The sequence below is a fragment of the Falco punctatus genome, assembly GCF_963210335.1.
Source record: "Falco punctatus genome assembly, chromosome: 1".
Taxonomy (NCBI): Eukaryota; Metazoa; Chordata; class Aves; order Falconiformes; family Falconidae; genus Falco; species Falco punctatus.
In genome coordinates this window covers 61253754-61279969 of record NC_137580.1, presented here as the reverse complement: position 1 = coordinate 61279969, position 26216 = coordinate 61253754, and the positions used below count along the sequence as shown (strand labels likewise).

Genomic DNA, 26216 nt, shown 5'->3' with positions numbered 1-26216 from the left:
TGGTCCTGCATTTTTAGAGGCCCCACAGTACACAGTTTCATTCCACTCACACCAGGTTTGGATCCAGTGCTTTCCTAGGGGAGACTGTTAGTAAAGTGCAAGGAGGGGTAAGTCAGGCAGATGAGAGGAGTCTGCTGGGGGAAGGATGGGAGAGCCCTCACAAAGCAAAGCTGCTGTGGGTGACAACCCTGGTAATGCACTTCCCTTCCTTGCACCTCAGTTCTATAAAGCAAGGTGGGCTTAAGAGCCCCCTATTTTTTGGGACAAAATTCCATCTTGATGGCCTTCAACAGTATCCAAAGGAGTACAGCTCTGCTCTGCCAGCATGAAGGCACGGAGCATTTCACCCATGAAAGACTGAGAAGGCTTCTGTTTCTCCCTTACCCCGTTTCACAGTGTGGGTGCTGTGTGAGGTGCTAGGGATCTAGCAACGGCACTGGGGAGGGAAAACTCGCCCAGAAAAGTTGAAGGCAGCTGGTGGAGGGGTGAGAGGGCACACTCGGAGCAGCGATGCTGTTAATGAAGCCGTATTTGTGATCCTGTTCTGCTGTTCAGGCACGCTGCCAGTAAACTGAAAGCGGTGTGTCCAATGACTACTGTGTACGTGAAATGCTGAACATGAAGCATTTATTTATGTGAGCAATACTTTAACAAGTGGCAAAGTTATACACTAAATTTATGTAGAAATATATTCCTCCCCCATTCCAGAACACCAGTCAACTGAATCTGGGCAAGAACTCTCAGTCCAAATACTGTTTAACAGCTACAGCATACCACGCACTAAAATAAACTTGCTTCCTTGCAACCTTCCTGAACCCTTGCTTGAAGGCCCTGATTTTAAGTACATAGTTAAAAATAATTAGCAGTGTTTCATTAATTACCTGCCGCAGCTACAGGTTACTAAAGACCTTTCCATCTGCAGCTTAAAGTGGACAGTGTTTTTCTCTCAAGAATTAAAGTGCATAGTAGCAGCTGTGTCTATTTGCTCAGCAGGAGGAGCTTGCCAACATCTAGGTGTTCCATTTTCTTAATAAAAATAGTTCTCCGTGCAGACTCTACCACCAGTACATCAACTGACTTAGAACCACCACTTCTGGTGCAGACATGTATGGGACTTGTTCTAACCTACATATTAAGGAAGCTTCTTACGCGTGTGAGGGGCTACGATTCATATGGCTGTTTACATATATACAAAATAAATTCAATTGTGTTGTCATTAGGGACTCGGGCCCGTCTGAGAGGTCTGTAGAATTTATCCAGCTTCCACTGAAGCTTGAGATGCAGTCATACTGCTGGACAATATCAGGGCTATTATTTTGTTTTTAGCAAAAAAGTAGATTAGTAACTGTACAATAGGTAAAAAGCAGTCTTTAAAAAAAATACAGAAATTACACAAAAGGCTGTAGTAAAGTGCCTAGCAAGAATATATAAAGAACAGGGGAATCAGTGCAAGCAGACAAACACTGCATCCTTCCTCCCCTTACCTCTTTGCAAATTCTCCTGCGTGCATTGTAACAGCATCAATGCTCAATGACAATATGTGAAAAAGACCCATTTTCACTTTGCTATATAAAGTATTAGAGAGCTTAAAGCCAAGAACATAGTAATATCAGAAATTATACTTTGGAGCACGATTAGCTCACTTTTGTCCATATTCTACACAGTCAGAACTGCAAGGAACCCTCAAAAGCCTGTCGACAGTGCTCTACACAGAGGCACGGCTCGTGACCACCCTGAGCACCGCTGCAGTTACAGCCCTCCGGCTCAGCTCTGCTAACATTTACTTCAGAGCTACTGTCATTTCTCTTTCCCCTTCTCCCTTCGTCAGTGTGTTTCCCATGCCTCCATCTGTCTTCTGCTAGAGGGACAGCCTCTGGCTGCATCGAAGCTGCAGATTATTTAGGGCTATTGTGCTTTCCAAGTGCTTTCTGAGACATGGAGAAGCCAGGCATTTCTTGATCCTTTATCCCTGCCCTTTCCCTACGTTGTCCCTAGCCTTACCCAGAGCTCTCAGAGCCCTGGACACAGCCAGGGAGCCTGACATCTGTACTGGAGGGATCCATTTCCATTACAAGTTTTGCTGGGGAAGAAACCTGTACTTTTTCTTTACATAAAAACATGGAGCAAGTAACACTGAAGCTGAATTTCAACTTTTTACTCAGTATTTTCACAGGCACGCTCCATGACAAACCACCCTGTGACTAACTGCTTAAAAAACAAGACTCTACAGATGATAGAGAACCTGAAGTGTTAAAAAAATATATTTTCCCTCTCCCCTGATTATCCCTTGACAAGTTAGCCTTTAAACAAACACTAATACCAGGTGTAGCTGACAGAACAATACTGAATAAATAGCTGCGAAAAACTTTTGGTTGCTAGATGTCTGCAGGCATCATGTAAACTGTATGCTACCTTCATGCTAGTTTAAAAAAGGTGTTCTATGTAAAGGGATCCACACTCTGGCACTTCTGGCAAGAAACACGTGTTTTCAGGCTGGTAAAATTTTGAGTTCTTTTTTTTTTAAAAAAAGTAAAATAAATACATTTTCCCTCACTAGGAAAAAAAGCCACATTTGTGCTCCAACAGCTATCACTTAAGTTGTAAACCCAGGAAAGACAAATTTTAAAGTTATCTGCCTGTAGAAGAGTTAATGGTAAGACGTTTGCTTTCTGAGATTGGTCACTTAGTCCTGCTGCCAGTTTTCTTAACAAACAATTGGCATCTTTACACTGCAAGCCAACCTGCTAAGTAACTCAGTTGATAACAGAAGTACTTTTCTGCTCCAACTGAACTAAGCTTAGTCTGAGAGGTTTTCACTTTTTTTTTTTTTTTGACTAGTCTCTATCTAGCCACCTAGAAAGCATAACAAAGTTCCTCCTAAAGTTGTTTCCAGAATAACAATTTGCATTTAAATGTAAACACTGATACCATAAATGTAGTGTATACGAAAGGCACAAGACAATTAGATTTGTGTTGCTGAAAATTCCTTGACTTTTAAAGTTGGTAATGCTATTTATTATCTGGCCATTAAACTCTGATCCTAAGAAAGCTGCTACTTCCTAACTTAACTGAAGGGGGTTTCCTGTGTGCAGCAGCTTGGCTTTTTGGTATTGCAATCAAACATCTGTTATCCTGTAAATGCAAATATCACAAGTTATAACAGTAAGTCTGCTTGATTTTACAGGATATTCATTAAGTTATGCAGTAAGAAAGGCAGTGTCTTAATAAGTGGAAAAAGAAATCTGAGACAACTACTGATTAATAAGAAACTAGGATTTTGAAAGACAGTGGCCCTCAGGAACATAGGTTGGTAAAAAGCCTTTTGGATCAAAGTTATGTGCCAACATTAATTTCCTGAATGTGTTAACGGCTCCAAATGAGACAAAAAAATCCCCGTTTCAGCACTTCCCTGTATAGATCCCATCAAAATCCCCAGCTCGCCAGCTTCATTTATATATTCCCTATCTGAATGCAGGCTTTTTATCGCTCCACTCACCAGTGACCCACTGTAGCATTCAATTAACAAAGGAGATTTTTTCCCCTCCACAGCTTTTCAAACTATCGATAGTGCAGATCTGAGGGAAAAATTGAGCTTTTGCAATGTTTTCCAAAAATGTTCCAAAAATAGTCAGACACTTCACTTGGGTGTTCTTATCTTCAAAAGTCACCTATCAAGCACTCCAAAGAAAATACAGTCCACTAAACCACTAAATTATTTCTGATCAACACTGGCATTCTCCCAGTTCATAAAGCCAGTAGTGCAAAAATTTGATTTTAAAGTAAACTACTTACAGCAATTTGAATTATCAGGTGAATTTTCAAAACCAAGGCAAGAACATGGACTGATACATAAGAAGGTCACATCTTGTGCTGAATGCTGAAGTAAAACCAGCCATTGAATTTTTACAACTGTAAACTCAGACTCCATTTCTTTGTTTTCATTTCCTAATACTCAGTCACCCTTCACCATTCAAAGTCAGTAACTTTAAGTTGAAACATTTTATATGGTTCAGAAATAGTATGTTTAGTTTCATGTTTCAAGCAGTGACATGGAGACAGCTAATCATCTGTCAGTTTGTTTTCTGAGCACATCCACACAGGAGCAGACAGGAGCAGCTGGCCAACAGGGCTGATATTTGGAAGAATCTGTTTTCCTCCAGCGACAGCTTTTTCTTGAACTGGAAGAGAAAGTTCGTCACAAAATAAGTTGTTAGAATTGAAGAACACTTAAAAATTAAGTTATTGTAATGAGTCTTATCAGCTCGAAGGGGAAAGTGAACAACAGCTGAATGAAGGGAAACACAGACCGTTCACAGTTAGGTTATTAATTCACCTCAGGATGACAGTGATTAAAAACCGACTACATAGCAAGCAGGCCACCGGTTTATAATATGAAGTGAGCTATTTTTACAGTGCTTCCAGGTACCAATATCATTAAAAATTAATTCTCAATTACATTAATGTAAACCACATCTGGCAATCTCAGTAATTAGTCCCCTGATTAACTATAAAGCATCGCAGGTTACAGAATGTTGAACATACCCTTAGCTGGGACAGAAATTCAAATTTCTAATACACTGGCAGGGGCTGTGGCCTGTGTTTTTCATGTCAAAGATTAAATTTGTTTGTTTTGTTGTTGTGACTTCAGCGTCTTTATTAAAGTATTCTATTCCCTCCCTAGGAACAAATATAACTCAAATACTGACAATAAAGTAATGAAGTTAAATGCAAAGTAGTTTAAAAAAAAAAGTAAACCAGTTTTTATATAAGGGCTCTTATTCCAGCGACTGTATGTCAGATATATATAGAAATATATATATGTATACATACAGTAATATAGGTTTTTTGTTACATCTCCAGAGTCTTTTAAGTGCCATATAGACAGAGCTAAGGGTACAACCAATCTCAAAGTTTCATTCGCTCGTCTGCTTAACTCTGTTCATTTGACTCCCACGTTTTCAACACTTTAACACTTCACACCATCATCAAGTTTGTAGATGTACCTATATCTGGAACCATCTGTGTCTTCATCCACCACTTAGCACAAAACCAGAAAGTAAGGCTCAAGAATTTTCTCTGATGAATCCAACTGAGCTTTTGGGACCTTTTTGGTCCAAGCTACAGGCCACCTGTTAGTATCTGCACACCTACTATTTTCATGATCTGCCTTGACAGTGCAATACCATGCCTGATGGGTCTCTAGTAATGATCACTGCAGTTCTCTGATGGCTTTCCACGCCTCCTAATTCCTCCAGGAGTGATCGAGAGCAACCTGAGAGCCATGACAGCATGTCCAGGAAGCAAGTCACACACAAATGAAGGACATCCACTTGAGACACTTTTTCAGGCTGACTGATAAGCGTGCTTCCAATAGCAAAGATGGAAATGACCTCGCTGGAGTAACTCCTCCAATGTTGTTGGAAAATAGTAAATTACTTGGTATGCTGAAACTCTTAGGGTTGGAGTAAAAGCTTTTATCCAGCTTTAAATATGAAATAATTGATTTCCATAAGCTTTGGAGGTGTTAGAAATCTTCAAATACTAAAGTGACTATGATGATCAATTGTGTTCATTGCCTGCAACCGAGTTAAGGTCTCCTCTTAGGTATGTTAACAGGATTTACTAGCTGCTTGTCAAACCTGCCTTCTATGAACTCTGTGCTGCAAAATATCAATGCAAGAAATCAAATCTCAGCTGGTTTTGACAATAGGTGACTAAATACTCAGCAAGTCATATGGACACATTTTGTCTTCAGTAGGCAACACTTTGTGATTATTAAATAGGATGCAGCCAAGTACCTGGCATAGAAGAACAAGCTTCTAATAGCTTATGTATTAGAATAAATCTTTTTTCTTTTTTCCTTCATCATCTGGTAGACCTTTACCTACTTTAGAAGGCTGAGTTATGACTGTTGTGTTAAGAACTAACATCATTTTCAGACTTTGCTTTATAAATATTTGCTGGACAGCTTGAATAGTCACAAATTCATTATTGTAAGGAAAGGAATAATAGTAATATTTTTGAATATTACCTAAAAGCAATGGGTATAAAGGTCAAACTATCTTGCAAGCATGACACATCAAGAAATAGGAGGTTTAGTTTAAAACTATGAATTCATCTGCTACTACTCATGGTAAAAAGAATTAAATAATAAATAAGAAAACAGGAGGTGCTTTAGTAATTTTCTTTTGTGCATTCTTCAAGTGGTAAGAAATCATGGAATAACATATTGGGTACAGAGAATATTAACATACCTTTCCTTACATATTCACATATTTCTTTTAAGGGAAATTAGGTTTCATTTTCCATGGTTAATGCAGGATTGCTCATACCTGTAAAGACAAACAACGATATTTCCACAGGAAAAGGTTCATGCCTAATTCAGCAAATAATGCACCCTAATTTAATTAACAATCCATCTTAATTTCATTCCACTATTACCGAGTCTATTCCTATCCTGTGTTCATTACACAGCTTTTCACTGTCACAACAAGGTGTCATCATATCCTGGTATATGCAGTTTGTCGCCAAAAGAACTATCAGACTCAGCCTAAAACGTAATCAGCGTCTACTGGTGTTAGTGTTCTCAGTATCTCTTGGTCAGGTTTAACTGGGAAGGGCACAGCAGCATGGTAACATGGAACTTCCTACAAACATGCGCTTAAAATAAGCTCCTATGAATTTTGGTTCATGAATGCAAGCCAAGTGACCTTGGTTGTTTTTATACTATATCCTCCAAAACTAGTTCATTACAAAAGTAATTATTGCAACATAAATCAATTCCTTACCAACTTTGCCCTTTTCAGCCTTCACACCAGTTTCTGACCAAGACGGTGTATCTGTAAGCAGGTGGCTCTGGGAATCACGCAATGGCTTTGCAGGGAACAGGTGGTTCTCACTGTAACGCCAATAAAAAGAACATCAGTAAACTACAGTAATTTTTCATTATCTTACCACACATTACAGTTTGTTGTACACAGCATTTTCCCCATCTTACCTTGCTTCTCTTCTGATGAATCACTACACTTTTATCATTACATACATCATTACACTGTAGTTGTCACAGATGCAAGCGCAATCTAAAAAGCAACTCCCTAGCTCAGAACAGGAAAACATTCTGATTTTTTTTTTTGGACAGCTATTATATAGTAATACATGTACTTCAGTTTGAAACGCACTCTATCCATATTCTCTCCCATTACAACAAACCTGACATAATAAATAGTGGAGAGAACATCTCCAAAATCTCTTGCCTAATATAAGTTATGGATGACTGAAGTGAGATTTAAAACATCAATAAAAAGCTAGCTGAAACATCATGTAATTCTCTTATGAAAAAAAGACTGTCAGCATGAGCCCATTATGATTTCTTAGTCACATATTCAAGTCTACTATACTTATCACACGTCATCACATAAATGTGGCAAAGTTGTTACAATATGAAATATTAAACTACTATATTTATTTATTTAAAGGTATCTGCATACTTTTTACACTAAAAATGTCATGTCCATAAAGAATAAGAATTGAGAAAATATGTCCTATTATCAGCAGAAACAACACACATGTATTTAACATGCAGCTTCCTGTGCTTTGGCACAAGTGCTGAGGCCTGGGATTCCCTCATGCAAAGCATCTTTCACCAGATATGACAAAGCCAGGCCTCCCCCGAAAGCCTTGCAAGGTGACACATGCATATCAGAGACACACTGACTAACTGCCTCTGATGCAGAACAGAATGTTGCTGATACTGAATGTTAGGCAGGTGTGGAAAATTCAGGTCCTGGGATGCCACTAAACTGAGGCAAAGCACATGGGGGGGATGGGGTGTGTGTGTGTGTGCATAAAACCCCCACCTTATTTCCATAACTTTAAATAGAAATCTGAGCATTAGCTGAATTACAGTCTAGCAGTTTAAAATCCGACAAATCTGACTTGTATTTATTAATAGTACACTCTTCATTTGCTTACCACTTTTAAGTAGCTTACACATAGTTCTATTTATATGTGCACAGGAAAAACCAGAGTATCGACTATTTAAAATGAGTAACAGAGAGCAGATTACTTTTTGGATGTTGAATTAAGACCAACAGGTGTGGAAGCTTGCTCAGGATCCTGATTAACAAGGCAAGTTGGGAAGGAGCAGCCATCCCCTAGACTGAAAAATTCAGAATTAGTGTCGTAATTAAAAAAAAAAAAAAATTTGAAGAACTTTTTTCTAAAGTGAATATTACTGTATTTCAAAAAACTAACACCCGCCCTCCCCCAAACCCTGCAGATCCTGATTGTTCAACAGTTTCAACAAATGAAGCATTAAAAACTGAGCGTACCTTGAAAACACAGGTAGCAACCAGTATTTCTTCTCATCACCAAACACCTGCCTTAGGTTTTTGCTGAAGCCCAAGCTAAAGCCATTCTTGTCTGTTCTGTGACGAAATATGGGAGCTCTGAATACCTCTTAAAAGCAAAAAAAAAAGATTAGAGCTCTTCGCAAGATGGCATGTTTAATTTTCACACTGATGTTTAGGCAATTGCATTGATGATACATACCATCATCCAAGAAAAAAGGCTGTACTGCCCAAATAACAGAATGCTAGTCTACTCATGAAAGCCAGTCAGTGCTCACAGTTACCATGCGTGCAGAGGAGGTGCTAAGGCTGAGGAAGGGTGGAAGCCTTCTTCAGCCTCCTCCCTAATCAAGGCAAGGAAAAGTGAGGAACTCAATTTTTAAGAAGGCTTGACATGTTATATGAAGATTTCAGCATGTGACTATACCACAGTGTTCAAGAAAGAAAAATCTACACAAAGGGTTTACTACAGAAAGAGTCGTGGAAAAGAAGAAAAGCTTAACCTACTTTAGTAGTAGGACTAGCTTATAACACCCTGGGGTATGAAAACATTGTGTGTTTTTACAGCTGCATAAAGAAAGCACTTTACTCGTAGACCCAGATTATTCCCCATGGACGCCCAACCTAAATTTCCGGAGAAGAGAGCTAAATATAGCTTCAAGTGTTGCAAAGTGCCTGAAGCAGAAAACTCATACACTTTCCACCAAGTGGCTGATTTAGTTCCCTTAACTGGATATATATAGTAGGCAAACCACGTCCTGATGTCCTGATAGTACAGCTCACACAAACCATGCTGGAACCATGCAGAAACTGTCCTTCTGAACTGCTAGAAATTACCTTTAACATGGATTATGCTTCATTTACAAGGTGTTTTAAAGAAGGGGGAAGGGAAAATAGCAATACCCTTTCAGATGCCCGTGTTAGGCTAGGAAAACAGGTCCCAGGATGATTTAAGCACTCCCACTTAAAGCTGTCATGGCTTCGTTACTAAACTACTGCATGTGCAATAGTTTAGAAGAAGAGAGGGTCAGGGGTGGGAAAGTAGTGCTGGAGGCACTGCCCTGATTGAGACACTGCATTAAGAGGACTCTGACCCGGGAGCTGAGAACGCCAATCAAGAAGCACTTGTGTGAGCATGCATTAATGTGTCAAACACTTATTACAAAGTGTCCTCAATTTTTTTTTTTTCCTGTTTATTCAGTTTCTGTTAACAAGCTGTGAATGGGAGGAAATGGAAGGAAGAGGCTAAGTTCATTAACAGCTCGGCCCCTTGGGGCAAGAGGAAAAGAGTCCAAATTTCCAGGGAGCAGCAGAACTAGGGAGTCAGTACTGGACATCGCCAGATCCGGGCACTTCTAACCAGGATCCAAGGAACTTATCTCTATAGGATTGCCTGCTTTTTCCATTACCCACATACATATAATATACCTTTATTATTTACTTTTTGCTGTCAAACACAGAAGCATCAAATCTATTTACCTAATGTAGACTTATTCTTGCTGACAAGCCAACAGTGATAGCCAAAGAGAGAGGACAGACTGACAGAAAACATTGCTGCAGCAAAGAATAAAAACATGATGTGGAACTTGGCTTGAGTATCAGGAAGACCATTCTAAAAATAAAATGAAAAAAAATCATGCCATTAGAATTGGGGAAATAGCTGTTTAGTTGCATTATTAATAACGCTGTATTCAGCCATATCAAATCAGTGGAGACACAAATGTACTACACGGCAAGAGTCTGAATAAATGATTTACACACCTTCTATGTACCTACGGCCACGCAATTAGGTTGGTGATAGCATCTAAGTTAAAGAAACAGGCCCTTTCTTGATGAAGTATAAATACTGGCAATAAGAATCTGAAATTTGGATCTGGTTTGAAGTGTCTTTTAGTGAAGAATAATTTACCTTTAAAAAACTGTCTTGTTTAATTAGCCTTTTCAGAATATTCATAGCAAAAATATTGCAAATCTAAGAAGGTAATATCCTAATGTGTAAACCCAGATAATCATAATCAAAATACTAGAAAATTTCTCTGAAGCTTTTTCATAGCATAGCATTAAACAAAGTTAACAAAACCTATCTATAATAAACATTCCCTTGTAAAATAATTGCATACTTGTTCTATGCAGCTTCAGAATAATGAAGAATCAAGTGAAATTTCATAAACCATGATAAATAAAAAAATAGACAGCTATGGTTATTAGATAAAATTTTGTACCTCATATTAGGAGATACTAGATTACAATGTATCAGGTTGTAGAATTCTTGCACTTTGGTAACTTCACACACTTAAAGACAGTATATAGAATAGGGTACTTACTGTCCAAAACTTGATAAAATACTGTAAATCTGTTGCAGCAATGAAAAGGCAATACAGTAGCGAATAAGCCAAGAAAAGAAGAAAAAATTTGTAATTGGAGAATCCTACACAGTTGTTCACCCTGATAACAAAAAAAAAAAAAAAAGGAAAAGTAAAAATGGAATGTAATGGAAGTTATTTTCTTTGCTTTCACTCAATGTAAAATTAAACTTAGTTACTCTAAAAATTTTAGTATCAGCATGTAAATCAATTTTTGCTTCCTATCTCTGGTGCCTCAAGCTACTGAAATGTATTTAGCTTCAACTCCCAAATTAGTAATTTTAGCCAAAACAAAAAAAACCAACAAAACCACCAAACCACCACCACCACCACAAAAACCCAGAGAACCCAGAGAACTCTATCAGGTAATATCACTTTCAACAGCTTACTGAAATTCAGTTTTCACTTATGGTATGAAATCTGTTCCCAGTACATCAGATGTAACCAGATTGCAGTTACAGTTCCTTTTTTAGTTTGTAGGTAAGTTTAAGTATCCATGTTTTACCATTCAGCACACTGCATATAACTGGACAGGTACAAGCCAAGAATTTGAATCTCAACTGAATTTGGTGAAAATAAAAGCAGTCTTATTTAATTCACATAATCCTTCATTAAGCGTACTACATACTAAAACTTCTCAGTAAGATTTTGAAGAGTATTCATAGGAGATTCCTTAAAATACTTACATTTACACAAAATAATGAGAGAAATACTACTGTTGAATAAACAGAACATACTCCATATCAATGGCAACATGACAGCAAATAAAAGAGATTAGCAACATGCAAATACACATCCAAATGTTAAAATAATTGTCATTTTATCATTTCTACTTATGGGCTTCAGGTTCACTTGTTTCCAATTTTTTAAAAATTTATACATGATAATGAGCAACTAGTATACACTCATCAGAAAGACGCGATTAAGGTCTATTTAGTACCATAGCATCTTCCCATTAGAGACAATACATTATGTATTGTGAACTTCAGAGCTCTATTAAACATGTAATTATATTACATCTACCAAATTAAAAATACTGGAGAACCGCCCACAAACAGATTATTGGTAAACAGCTTCCTCTTCCTTTTATTTGGTTGCATTAAGAAGCTAACCACAGTTATCACCACACGGCTAACTTTGACATAACTCTACATACGAATTAAAGAAAAATAATACTGTGAGCCCACAGCAGCCCTCCCAGCGCTGCGCTGGTGTTGGTAGCTGGGAAGGTGGTGATAACACACCGGTGGTTTGGCTGCTGCTGAGCAGCGCTCGCACAGCATCAGGGCTGGCTCTCCAGCCTCCCCACCAGCACCACCAGTAGGCTGGGGGTGGGCAAGACCTTGGGAGGGGACACAGCCAGGACAGCTGACCCAAAGTGACCAAAGGGATATCCCACACCATGTGACACCTGCCCAGATATAAAAGCTAAGAGAAAGGAGGAGGAAGGGGGGGCATTTGTTATTTATGAAGTTTGTCTTCCCGAGCAACCACTATGCGTACCGAAGCCCTGCTTCCCGGGAGGTGGCTGAACATCACCTGCTGATGGGAAGCAGAGAATAACATCTTTTGTTTTCCTTCACTTCCACACATGCAACTTTTGCTATTGCTTCATTAAACTGCCTTTATCTTGACCCATAAGGATGATTCTTACTGGAAAGTACATTCACAACTTTCCACAGTGAAGTGTTCTTTTTCATTAAGCATGTCAAAGTAAGCAAAGCCATGATAAGCTGCAAGCAATTCAGATTCAAAGTTTCTATGATAACCCTATTTTCCTTTCATGGTATTTATTTTAGGACAGTTTTTACTTTATGACACTGTTTAGTATGAGAAGTATGAAGTGAAATGTTATTCTCCAAAGATGAAACTTCTTGAATCAAAGACAGATTTCTTTCTCATTGTTCTTTCACACTACTGCATAGAGTACACATATTAAAATGAACTTTCATAAATTATTCTGCTCCCTTCAATTTTGAAAAAGCCCCAGACTGAGGAGTTGTTACTGGAAGAGAAGAGTTCATAGGTAATTGTAATTGCACTATTTGAACATACAGTATCAAATCATAAAACCCAAGAACAGTGGTTAGATTTGAAGTCTAACATTTTTGATGAAGAGTAAAATGGATAAATGTACTGAAAACTGACTAAATAACGGTGTGCTATTGCAGTGAAACATTCATACAGAAGAACAGTCCAGGTTAACAATATCGGTTACAGATAACATTTTAAACACTTAATTTTTAAGTAGAATAAGAAGAAATACCCTTTGTGTCTCAAGAGTTAGCTTACTGAAAATGCAGGCAAAGAAATAACTTGCAAGGCACTGACGGTGATGCAACTCAGTTAAAAAGCATCACAGAACTAAGGAGATGCTAAATTATTTTCAGATGACTCAAAAGACAAAGGAAAGATGTTTCAAATTATTCTTAAAGTGTTCCTAATGCACCTTGTTAGTATTAGAGTTGTTACACACAAATTATATTTTTGGTGATGTCTCAAGCCATCACATTCCTGTCTGCAGCTCCATCTATATTATAGTATGAGTAGCAGCAGCACTAGCATAGAAATCACTAATGCTTTTATTTCTGCATCACTTAAACATTTTAGTGTAGTTAGATGGCCGTTAGCAATAAGTATTTCCATTTATCACAGCACTTCCATTAGCACAGGCGCATAGCCAATACAAAGCCTCCTAAAAAGCAGAAGATAGCTGACCTGGGGCTAGGACATGACTACCAGCTTACTATATCTGCCTTCCCAATGTTTCACCTTACCTTCCTTAGCTTATTTTTACCCGTCCTCTCTCCAGAAATGCTTCTTCTAGCAGAATGTTAAAATAGTGTAATTCCCATTAATGTCTGCCTGCTCTCCCTAAGCATTATACGTTTTTTTTTTCCCACCAAACTTGCTCCAACCAAAAAATCCCAACACGAAAAGCAGAGGTGGACCTAATGATGTGGGGGTTTTTGTGTGTGTGTGTGCTGAAAACTACCTATTGTACAATTTTCACCCTTGCTTTTGTTGGCAAAAGAGCCATATGATATTTCCCAAAGAACCTCTGAACATGAGTCTTTATTAAAGGAAACTATAAAGGATCAGTTCTCCATCAAGAAGCATTACATGCGTTTCAAGTATCCTCTCAATTTCTGTTTTTTCTTTTTGCACCCATTGCTTATAAGATTAAAAACAATGAGCAATGTAAAACCTCCCTCAACTGGATATGTTTATGTTGTTTGGATACGAACAGTCTGTAAATACATAAAATAAGCAAATGCCACTGAGAGGAAAACTGGGTTTATTCTTCTAGAAGTCTATGCCCTAGTGAAATACCACTTCGCTGTCCCTTTACACAACACTGAAGTGCTCTGTTTATGATTTGTTATTTGATGCAAAGGTTTTTTTATTCTGAAATTGAAGTTTACTTCATGGGTATTTTCATGTAGTATCCTAAGGCTGGACAACCCAAAAAATCCTAAACAGACCATAAAGCTTGTAAGAAGTGTGTATAATAATGAATAATAAAAGTAATATTAAAACCTTTCACTGATATTTTATCAGGAATAGCCTGACAGCTATTTTTCTTGTAGCTTTCTACAAGATGGTTATAAGAGAGCCAAAAAAAGGGAACAGCTGTTTTTCTTCTAAAAAATTTGTTCTGCATTCAACAATTCAACAGTTTTTTATCTGTTTTGGGGTTGGGGGGAGGGGGGGGAAGTTGGGATGTGTGTGTTTTTTGGCTTTTTTAAGAAGCACACAACTAATACTAAGCATCATCAACTTTCACATGCCAATATCCCTACAGCAAAAAAATATGTAGGAAGGAACTCTGCCCTATATTGTTAAATATTTAATTTCAATTGTATCTGCCATGCAGCTGCCAAATAAAGGAAGATTCTTAAATCATATTGCATTATGTAAGAGGCTTTAGTCAGAACCAAGAAAAACAGGAGGAGCCCAGCAGCCTTTCCTCCTCACAGGACAGAGTCTCCTCTGCCCAGAAATTTGATTTAAGAAGGTGAAAACAGCTGCTTAGAACCATCTACTATTCAGTTTGACCAACACAGGAGATTATTCTTTTCTGATCAGTTTCATGTGGTGAAGAACTGCCATCTGCCACTTAGTCCTCTAAACTGGGACCTTACTAAACAATTGACTTTAATTATTTCTGTGAGATACCTGCCAAACTGACATAAAATGTCACTATGAGGGTGGTGAGGCACAGGAACAGGTTGCCCAGAGCAGCTGTGGATGCCCCATCCCTGGCAGTGTGCAAGGCCAGGCTGGATGGGGCTTTGAGCAACCTGGTCTAGTGGAAGGTGTCCCTGCCCATGGCAGGGGGGTTGGAACTGGATGATCTTTAAGGTCCCTTCCAACCCAAACCATTCTATGATTCTTTAAAAATTTATTACATATCCTGTCTACCCACAATGTCCAAGGGCTGCTGAGAATAGACAGGTAAACAAAACCACTGCGCAGGCTGACATAGCAGCAACATGAGGGAGGCTAGGAGGGAAAGGGGAGAAAAAAATGAAAGAAAACAAAGAACCCATAAAACCAAAAGAGCTAACCTGCTGTTTCCAGCAAGCTCACTCAAACTACCCTGGGAGCTTCAGTAAGGGGAACAAAGCACAGCCATTCCCTTGGGCTTTTAACATAGGACAGCATTTCAACATTCAATGCAACTAAGCCACAGTAATACTCAATTTCCATGAAGAAGAGATGCAATTCTTAAAAGAAGCTTTTTTATTGACCAGAAGTCTACCTCATCCTAAGTGTAAAAACAAGGAGTTATCTAACTCAAAGGTCTAAGAAAAATTATATATGAACTTCTTTCCACATCTCAATGCTAGGAAAAGAGGACATACAGTAAATAACTCGAGTGGTCCTGCAAGACCAGTACTTTCACATAATCTTCCAGCTTCACTTATCTAACTCTAGGAATAGAGAAGCATCACCTTCATAACAGGCTCATCAAGAGTTCATTTTACCAAATCAGAAAGTAGAGAAAAGAAAGCCAATAGTACACTCACCAAGGGCAATGATGATCCATTTTCAAAATGCATCTTAAAAACACCCCAACAGAATTCCAATCATTACAAAAGGGGAGAAAAAAAAAAGTCAGAAGCACAATTACGTGTCAGATTTAAATTATTCACATACAGATTAAGAATTACCCATATGTACTATTGGTTACCTAACCTATTTAACAACGTTGTCTATGTAAATTCACATAATACAATTTCCCTAAAGTAAACTGTAGGTAACCCAAAATCAAACATACTTGTTCTGTCAAGAACTTAGTGATTTAAGAAAACACAATCTATGACTTCAGCTTTAGGATTTGGTCCTCATTCTGTATAGGTTTTTCAACTATTGTTTATCCTCTGACATAGCCTTAGAAATTGGGCTATTTCAATTATTATATACTTAGTGATATAACTAAATATGTTTGCAAGTACATGGTTTGCTTTTATAGAAATACATACAGATGCACATAAAGTTTTTAAGAACTTACCTGATTTGAAAAATGCCCAAATATTTTTGCGATTAATGACTCTCCATTAATAAAACATGCACAAGAAAATCAGATATAATTGAAGCAAGGGAATATTAACAAGGTAATGACAAAATTAGGGTATTCTGCAAAATATATTAACTAATGGCATCCTGCAAATTTCACTCACATCTCATAGGATAACAGAGGTCACCCTTTTTCTCCACCCTCTTCAGACACAAGAATGTTCCTATCTTACATTGCAACCACCATCCCATACAACAAAACCGAGATCCTCTTTCTGCCTTAACTCAGTTACTCTTTCAGCGGCTCTGCTGTCTCCTGCCTCACAATCATGTTGGAAGGTTTGATCAGCTGAAGTGTATGTGGTACAGCATGAAAGCTAAGAATAAATCAGCCTTTGAGGAAGCCTATTCTCTTAATGTTTGAAATCTAAATCACTGAGGGCAAGAGCAGAGAAACATACAGACATCCAAGCTAGCTGGAGAAAGGTCAGAGAGAACAGCTGAAAGAAAGATGAAATTAGAAAGCAATTACACTTCTGGGGAATATGAATGTGGACTTCCTTTTGTGTTAGACAAACAAAAACTTTATTTTACAGCTTCAGTTAGAAACGGGGGATGCTTGATTGTTTCTTTCTTTGAACAAAAATAACCTGCAAGTTATCCAATGAAAAATAGGATATGAAGTTTATTACCTCAGATAAGATGTAAGTGACACCATGATTAGATTGAGATGGTTAGTGATCTTTATTCAGATTCTAACAAAAGAAGCACATTTTTGTTTATCAGCTATTTTTTATTATATTCTTAAGGAAATTCTTTACTAATATTCATAATTTTTAACCATTATAAAGAATGTATAAGACCATGTAATCCATGCTGGCATCAAGAAAGCCATCAAATGAATTAGAGTAAGTTACAGACTTCCTTACAAATAAGTAAATAAAAACTAAATCTGAAAAAATTCTAAGGGAAAAAACCCCACTTATCTGCCAAAACATTAAACCTGAAAAACCTATGCATAAAAAAATAAAAGCTTCTGTGTCAAGACAAAAATTCATTAAACAGAAAATCACTTATTTAAAATATTTTCTTACTTGTCGCATACAGAACAGTGATGGCAACGATCTGGTTTTACAAGATGGCATCTGTCACAGTATCTGATTGCTAAAGAAAAAAGTTCCAAGATTAGATCTCAATGTACAGTTACACATTTTGATTCCTGAAGTCTGCACAAAAGCAAATACCAGCAGCTCAGCCCAGCAGTACCCCCAGGAATGCATTTCAGCATGATCAGAAGTAGTTGCAAATATTGAAGCATTCTTAAAGTACTTGCAATGCTGAATCTAGCAGAGTGAACCCCAAAAGCTCAGTTTTTGCAATCTCTGCTAATTATGCTAATCAGGGTTTTTTCTTCCAAACCCCTCAGCTCTGCAGAACAACCAGTGAACCAACAAAACTCACAAAACCCTCACTAGACTGGAAAACCTTTAAAGACTGTTCAACAATATAGCTATTTTAAGCTATTATTCTAACAGATTTAATCTACTATATAAGATTATCTCTTGGATTTGCTTAGCTAGCCAGCATTCACAAATTTACAATATCAGTAGGTTAAGATTAACTCTTCGTTTGGAAGAATTTTTGGTCTTGCAACTGAACAACCAGCAAGTAAACCGATAAGTTTCTTACTGTGATCTATCTACCGATGCATGACATGCAGAGAGTGATTAATTTAATTTTTTTTCATATATAAGAAGAAATCTATGCAGTTAAACACTGCTAAGGCCTCTGCTGTAGTTTGTTAGTACTACAAGCTATCTGTTCATGTCAGTTTGCAAACATTTAGCAAGGCATTGTCACTGCATTTTGAAATCTTAAATTGTATGCAGCAATTTACTTTCCAACAATTTTTCAACTGAGTAAATGTAGCTGCATAAAACTACATTAAAGTTAAGTTCTTGGGTCACTTTGTTATTTTATGAAGTATAAAAAGCAATTCTTCCCTACAATCCAAACCCTTGAATTTTTTTATTTTATTAGTTTAGGTAGCACACCCTGTCTCTGATGGTCCCCTGAACACCTATTTACCTCCAGACATTGTCCGTGTATAGATAGGAAGATCCTTGGCTGCCCGTCTTAAGACTTCTTGCTGGGATTCACCTCTAGGCTCTCTCTCTAGGGACTCCTTGTCTGAGTATGATAGATGAAACTGGAATAATTTTAAAAATCAAAGATATGTTAGCAAATCTCAAGTTAAGTTAAGTAGCTATAGAGATGTAAAGAGACATAAATATTCATTATATAAAGATGGATTATTAGCATCTACAAGGTATTACAGCAAATAACCTGTGTTCCTAATACCACTAATTTGTTTATGGCAACTGAAGACAAAATTAAGATTATTTCTGATTTGGTATTGATGCAATGCTGAATGCTTCCAGAAGTAGTAAGTGACACTGTTTAAGGAGAGGATCAAGAGCTTACCATTACTTTGAAAGGTCAGTTGATTTAATTCTGTAATACTAAATATTAGCTAGTGAATATAAGTGAGGTATGTCAGTCTTTAACCGAAAGAAAATACGCTACTAGTAATAGCAGAAAAGATAGTTTTATTTCTCTTCTGGTGTCTGTCATCCTCCCTTTTATTCTTTGCCACTGGAGAGTTGCTGTTCTCCTCATGCAGGTCTTAGCGTGTGTTTTTACTTCAGAGATGGCTGAGAGAAGGAAGAGACGGGTGTCCTGTTTGACAGAATAACCATGGCTTAACATCTTCCTGAATAAAAGGACAATTTCTGTCACTGCCCAAAATGGCAACAACAAACATTGCTCTAGTAAGAGCTGAGAGGGTAAAAATTACTGAAAGAGATGCACGGTATAAATGAAGTAGTCCAAATTTCTTATACTCTGAAAGTCCTCTGCAACACAGCAACATAGTCAGCTTTGTCACTGTAGCTTCTAGAAACAGGCAGATACAGAAGTCTTTGGTATCTCCATCAGAGAAACAGGATACAAAATCACCTCTGAAAAGAACTTTGTATTTGGCAGGAAAAGTGCCTGTCTCTGACCTGTACTTGAAACAGAAGCCCTCTGTGTAGCATTTATGTCTACAGAAAGGCTAGTTATTACAATAATTTTTTTTTTTTTTCCTAAATGAAAGTGATGCATGTAAAACTGAGAAGAAACATACAGTTAGGAGCCTATTCTCACCTCCATAGAGGAGGCACCAGTCTGCCTTTCTGACAAAGTTCACAATCTTTCAGCAGAAGCTGGAGGTTCACTGTTTACTGTGAGTTTCTTAGGTCACCTTTCACTTTTTCCCCAGCAAGAACACACTCTTGCCAACATCTGAATTGATTTACATTAGGATACATAGGATTTCTCACTGCAGAAACTTAGTTCAGAATACTTTTTTTCCTTAATGTTTCCTGTTTGATGTACACAGAGCTATTGCTCCATCATTTTGTATTGGTTCTCAGAGTAGTCCTAAGTCTACAAAACCTTCCTGCCTGGGAAACCCATCTTCTCTCCCACCTTCATGCAATGCCTGTATATAGCTGGTACACACAGGTATAGAAAGGCACACACTAAAGTGAAGTCCCTCAAAGTCTTTTAAAGATAAACTGCAGCCAGAACTTTAGTGCTTTTCATACGTGAAAAAAGTTGAAATAAGAGAAAAAAAAATATACAGGCTATGTGGTTTTTACCAGCTGCAGTATTCATGAAAACAAAATGCAGAATATTTATCTGGTTTTCAGTCTTCAAACCAGTATTTGCTATAGTTGGTAAGTCAGTTCAGTTAAGCTGAAAATACATCCTTTTACATTTAGAGACTTCATTCTAGAACTGAAAGCCAAGCAGTAACTTAACATTACAAAATACCCTAATTAAATTTTAAAAATACTGCTTTAGTAGATTAGGAAAAAGACATGGAACAACAAAGATATGTCACTTACTGCCAGTAACATTGTGTAAATTCAAAGAACACAGAAACACTACACATTGCTTTCTATTACCCAACTTAAATACTTTTAATATCCCATTTCAAGTTCCTCAGTAGCATTGTATGATGGCTTTGGAATCCCACTATAATTACTAAGGATTTGTCAAAATGTTTTGGAAGTCTTTTATTGGCATCAGCCCCGTGATTTGAAAACCCTTCCAATTATCTTTTTATTTTGCTCCTCTCTTCCTCGAGCTGTATTAAAGACTGCAGTGTGAAATTCAAGGAAGCTGCCAATTACTTTGAATTATTTACTTGTTTCCACAATTACATATCTTATTAGTGAATGAAAACTATTCAGAAAAGAACCTGTGCACAACAGACAGTAGAAATCACAAGCTATTTATTTTGTTGTTGACATGGTAGTTACATGAGCTAGAGTTATGAGTCCATGTCAAAATAAGTATTGGCTTTGTGGATATTTCAAACTTCAGAGCAGCCATAGCATGATTCATTTTGACATCAGAGGTTGTGTAAATTTGCACCTACTGAGGATTGTGGGGTTTCTGTACAAAGACAGGATGGAAGAGGCCAAGAAGTTATGCTGGTTGTACCAAGCTGCATGGGGAGGATTTTCATCAAGGCTACTGACAGTTTTCTTTTTTTTTTTTTTTTTTTTAATATTAGAAAGAACGTGAAATTAAAATTAAAAATAAACAATACTGTACTAAAAGCAATTATCTTGAGGCTACATCATGTTGAACTTGGTTTTGTACCTTAATATTCTCCAAGGCAACTGGATCCTTCTTTAACACTTCTGTACAAGCTGGACTTAAGACTTGGGGTATACATTTACTCAGATCTCTTTTCCATGCAGCTGTACTATACTAGGTCTCATCGTGCTTAGCCATTTGTGGCTTCCCAGCATCAGCTTACCTGTTGTATGCTCATACCACAACCCCCAAGTTCCTTCATACCGAAACAGATGAGGAAGCTTTCATTCAGAGGACAATAGACAGATGCTGACAGGCAATATAAGTCTTAAACGCACAGAAATACATTTTTTCCCCCACACAAAAGTACTATATTCCCATGCAAAGATTTAAGCTGCTAGTTCAAGTAACTCATATTTTCAAGTGGAGAGGTTTTTTCTTCTTAATATCATGAATATTATCTAATTTTAAAATGCTATTAAAAAACCTTTAAAACTTTGAGAAGGTGTAATTTTTTTTGTCTTGGTCATTACACTGTTTGCAATCTGACTTACTTCTACTAAGAAGCTGTAACTACCATCTGTATTTTTCTACACAGTGTAAAACTACATGAGATCAGAGTCTAAGTTACTCAAATACTACAAAATCCGGCATTTGATTAGTCTATTTCAGAAACAAAATTTAAGTTTATCTTACTTCTTTTGAAGGATTCATTGGTAGCGTAAAGATTGTTTTCCAATATGACCAGACGAACAGCATGAAAAATATGTGGTAAGCAACCAGGCACACAACTAAAATCAAAAAGGAACAGAATTAATACAAACAGACCAGTGATATTATAGTACTTACAAACGGATGCTGTACATATCACAAATAGTTACTCCAACAGATGTAAAATACAGAGGCTCTGCAAAAGCTTTGCAACAAAAATACTGCACTGCAACTTTACATGAGACAAATACAGACTGTGTGGGGAAACTCATGATACAGGCTACATGTATTACAAAAGTTTGAAGGGAATGGTTAATAGCCTATTAGAGTCCCATAATCATTTAGCAAGCACTCTCCCTTTATGCATTTGTTAAATACTACTTAACTGATGCATCTCTGCTTTTTAGCTTTATAAGCCATGTAGGGAGACTGCTAGCCATGCAAAAACCCCCAAACAAACAAAAAACCCACCAACACCTCCACACACACCCCGACCCACCCCCACCTGAAAGAAGTATAGCTACCTAAAGAAATACTAGAGCCAGGGGAGCCTTTGAGTGGATATGCATACAACACCTAAGCAGTAACCATAACCAGTTAATTTGTTTTGCTGGATGCTTAAGAGGGAGGACAGTAAGTAGGGTGGTTTTTAAAAACCTGCAGGTTCTTTACATTCAAATGTTCATTCACCACTTTATATTCTTCACAGCCACTGATTTATTCTTAGACTTTTTAAAAATAGATGCCAATCAACATTTACCATGATGAGTAGTTTTACTAGAATATAGAAGGTAACATTAACTTTTCCAAACAGCCTGCCATGGATGGGTAGGTGTTTCCATTGAAAACCTCTTACTGTACTAAGCAATTCACCCCAGTAAATAGTGAATCCAAAACTCATATCCCCTGATTAACTTGCTCTAACGCACAAGGAAGAGTATTTCCTTGGATTTTTCTTCCTCAGTCAGGAAAGCAGCAAATAAAGGACAGCTAGGAAAGCAACAGTGAAAAATATTTCCCTGCTATACAGATGAACTCAGATCACAGACAATTCAAGATTATAAGGAAGCTACATGGTCAAATAGTCTTTATATAACTTAATTTGCAGGATAGTCAAAGAAATCATAAAGGGAAACGTGTACTTTCACTACACAATCTGATATACTGCCCTCATATTGTTAGTCCATGTTTTTATATATGTAATGCTATGCAGTGCTAGAGAATTTTCCATAGCACATGCATGATGGTGTGTATAAATACAGGAACAGTAGCTCAGCATGTTCTTATTTTTGGTAATTTTGCCTCAAAAGTAACGCTGAATAAATGTTCCTGGTGTTGAAGTTTGTTTACTCAAAAAAGCAGCAACGCAGTAAATATTTATTCTTAGTCACTAGGCAGTTAAAAAATTAATAAACAAAAGCTAACGAAATCTGAGGAGCGACACTGTACAAAGCTTTTGGGATGACAGGGGAAAAAAGCCATATGCCATGTCTATAAACTGAAAAAAATCTCATCAGTATAAGTGATAGAACTGGTCTCCACATCAAGCACAATACACTAAATGACCATGTTGCTATTGCAAGCGTCTGGCAGGAACAGTCTACATTTTAATGAGAATATTTCTGTCAACTCTAAAAAAAGCTGATTTACTCAAACTCAAAAATCGGTACTTTTAAAACAACAGTATATTCATGGCATAAAGTGAGGGCAAGCTAGGGCAAGTTACACCAGTTCTGTACACTACGCATTTACTAATCTGCATCTATATTTTATTGTTGTAAGAATAATGGTAACTGAGATTGATAAGAAAATTCCTTTTTCATATATTAAAATAAAAGACTACTGGAGGAAGAATTCTAGCCTAAAGACATTATCCCCTGTTTCCCCATTAAAGTCTGCACACAACTTAAGCTCTTCTTGCTTGCTCTTGCATCTGTCTTCCAACCTGGCGCAGGTCCCAACTGGTCACTTCTCCCAGGTTACCTACAAACCAGTTTCCCTGCACCACAATGGAAACCCTAGGTTCCCTAGCTGCTCCGCTGGGTCTGTGGGTGTTGAGAATCCAACATATGAACCTCAGTTCCCTTAAGACAGATAAATAAGAGCTATCCACAGCTCCTTAGGCAGAAATCCAGTTTTATACTTTTTCTGGAAAAAAAAACCCAGCCCCACCAAGCAACCAACCAACCAACCAACCAACCAACCACTGTATCCCTTGCTTGAAGGCAACCCATTTACAAATAGCTAGCGTAGCTAGAGTTGTCTGGAAGTTTGCAGCAACCTGTAGTAGGGCTGAGCCCCATTTGCTCAGTTTTCATCCCTGAAAACACTTAGGGCAGAAGTACAGCCAGGGTAAAATTCTCCTGACTGGCTGAAGCTCACCAAGGTTTGAGCAGCTAAAAATAAGGAAATTTACAGTTCCCCAATGCATTTTGCTGATCTCCCCCACACACTACGGAGCAGCAAGAAACTAGAATTATTTCTAAGCCTGCAGGTGATGAAGTTTGCAGATAAACTTATGCACTCATAAGGGGGAAGAGATCACTGAACTGAAAAAAGTTTTTCAATCAAGTATTTCCTAATTGGGAACTACTTTTTCTAAGTGAGGGAGTCGTAAATGACTTAATAAAACCTGATGGAATTACACAAGCATAGTTTGCCTCCTAACCCCCAACCCCTTCCCTCCAAAAGCTCCACAGCCTCACACTTCACATTTCCATGTTGTGCTGTAGTATTAAAATATTATCTGCAAAAGCAATCTAAACATGCTACAGTCTTGGGGTAGAAGCTCTCATAACAGCTAATCAGGTAGTTTTATTATTTTTGAAAAGGTTAGGTATCTGAAGGATTCTTCTGTTTCTTCAAAGATGCTGGTTAAAAAGAAACTGCAGAAAAAATTCACCTCCCAGTTAAGTTTGTGCAGAGTGCAACATGCACCTTGCTCACCTTTAGAAGTCCTGGTTTTACAAGAGTCTTCCTTGTTATGAAGAAAAATTTTTAAAACCAGAATATAAGGATTATTTTAATTGACACTTCAGAAAGCCAGTAAGAAGAGTACAAAGTTCTAATTTTTCTCATCTTTATTTGGAATGGTGAAAGCAATATTCAGGAACAGCAGGATAATAAAAGGAGCTGAGGAACACAAAATATACACTTATTTAAAACAGGTTAGGTCTGTATCTCAGTTCTACCAGTAAGCTACTATATTGCCCTGATATATAAATCCCACTTATAAACAGCTAATAAAAATCTTACCTTTTTCTCCAATATTTGCCATTGTCACTGAAAAATGAGAAAAAAGGAAAGCATAAAAATGATGTTTAAATAGCAAATGACATAACTGAATATCTTGAACTTTTGTTTTTCAACCAAAGACAGAAGGCCACACCATCAAGCTTTTATGCTGTGTACATTCATCACAAAAATAGGTAGACAATACCAATTGCTTACAAGGTATTTTAGCTCCCATTCCCAGGCTTGGTTCCTGAGAACTAGCACCTTCATCTATCTAATGCTGCCCAAGCTTAGCCCCAAGAAAAGCCACCTCTGAAGAACAGTAACTTCTTTAACTGAGGTTGTACAGGTTTTACTGTTCATTCTGTTCTTGAGGTGGAGGTGTCAGACTCCAGAACTGGTTTTGACAGCAGTACTTTTTGATACTTTAGATCGCTAAGGCATAAAAATTGAAAGTAGACAAAAGCTGCATTTCCTTTAAGAAACTGCCTACAGATTACAGGATTCAGGGATAGTAAGAGAGTAAGAAAGATGCAAATATGTCAGACATGGAGTACGCTGGTATCGTGTATCAGTCACTGCATTTATGAAAAATAATAAATCTTTTTCTTACACCTATATTCCACTCTTGGTTACATTATTTAAAAAAAAACTAACCACCCCACAACAGATATCTCTGAAAGATCAGAAACTCCGAAGTGATCAAAACCTCATGGTGCTCTTCCCTTTCCACCCAAACCACTCCACCACACATTTATCCATCCCAATTAAGAGGCCTAAAACCCATAATATGCTGGCACCTACGGCTGTGAGCGAGAGGAGAGTACCTATATGGATCTCTCATCCACTCTTGCTTTCCTAATAAAAATGGCTGCACAAGGCTGGTCTTCAAACAGCGGCCACAAGGCAACTCCTACTGAAAGGCCAAGCAGCCACGCCATCCTACTTTGATGTATTAAACTTAGGCCTTGTTGATAGAGTGAAAGTCACTAATGAGATCCAGCACAGTCCCAGAATGTACTGTGGGGCCAGCGCTGCTCAACACCTTAACTAATGCTCTGGAAGAGCAAACACTCATCAAGTTTATAGGTGACACCACCCAGGGGACACCAGCTGAAATGCTTGTGTGCAGGACTGCCATCTAGATGGACCCAGACAGGCTGGAGGAGTGGGCCAGCAGGACCCTTACAAAATTCAGCGAGGGCAAAGGCCAAATCCTGCACCTGTAAAGAAACAACCGCCTGCAACGATACAGCCTGGGCACTGCTGGGTGGAGCAGCTCCGTGGAAGAGGACGTGGGGGTGCTGGTGGGCAGCACCTGGGCAGCTGAGAGGGCCACCAGCCTCCTGGGCTGCATTAGCAGAGGCACAGCCTGGGAAAGGAA

At 37.8% G+C, this 26216-nt stretch overlaps 1 protein-coding gene across 1 annotated transcript in view; it reads right to left on the bottom strand.

Annotated features, from left to right (window-relative positions):
• Positions 1–473: 473 nt before the first annotated feature.
• ZDHHC2 (zDHHC palmitoyltransferase 2) overlaps positions 474–26216 on the bottom strand; it is a 35269-nt gene continuing 9526 nt past the window's right edge. Inside the window, exons 2-13 of the mRNA XM_080391751.1 lie at positions 24854–24880; positions 21584–21678; positions 18323–18443; positions 17329–17398; positions 15745–15777; positions 10673–10793; positions 9828–9960; positions 8331–8457; positions 8066–8158; positions 6789–6898; positions 6255–6332; positions 474–4178 (exon numbers count right to left, since the gene is read on the bottom strand). Of these exons, the coding sequence (XP_080247877.1) occupies positions 6292–6332; positions 6789–6898; positions 8066–8158; positions 8331–8457; positions 9828–9960; positions 10673–10793; positions 15745–15777; positions 17329–17398; positions 18323–18443; positions 21584–21678; positions 24854–24880 (971 nt within the window). The 3' untranslated portion in view covers positions 474–4178; positions 6255–6291. The remainder of the gene's footprint in view (positions 4179–6254; positions 6333–6788; positions 6899–8065; positions 8159–8330; positions 8458–9827; positions 9961–10672; positions 10794–15744; positions 15778–17328; positions 17399–18322; positions 18444–21583; positions 21679–24853; positions 24881–26216) is intronic.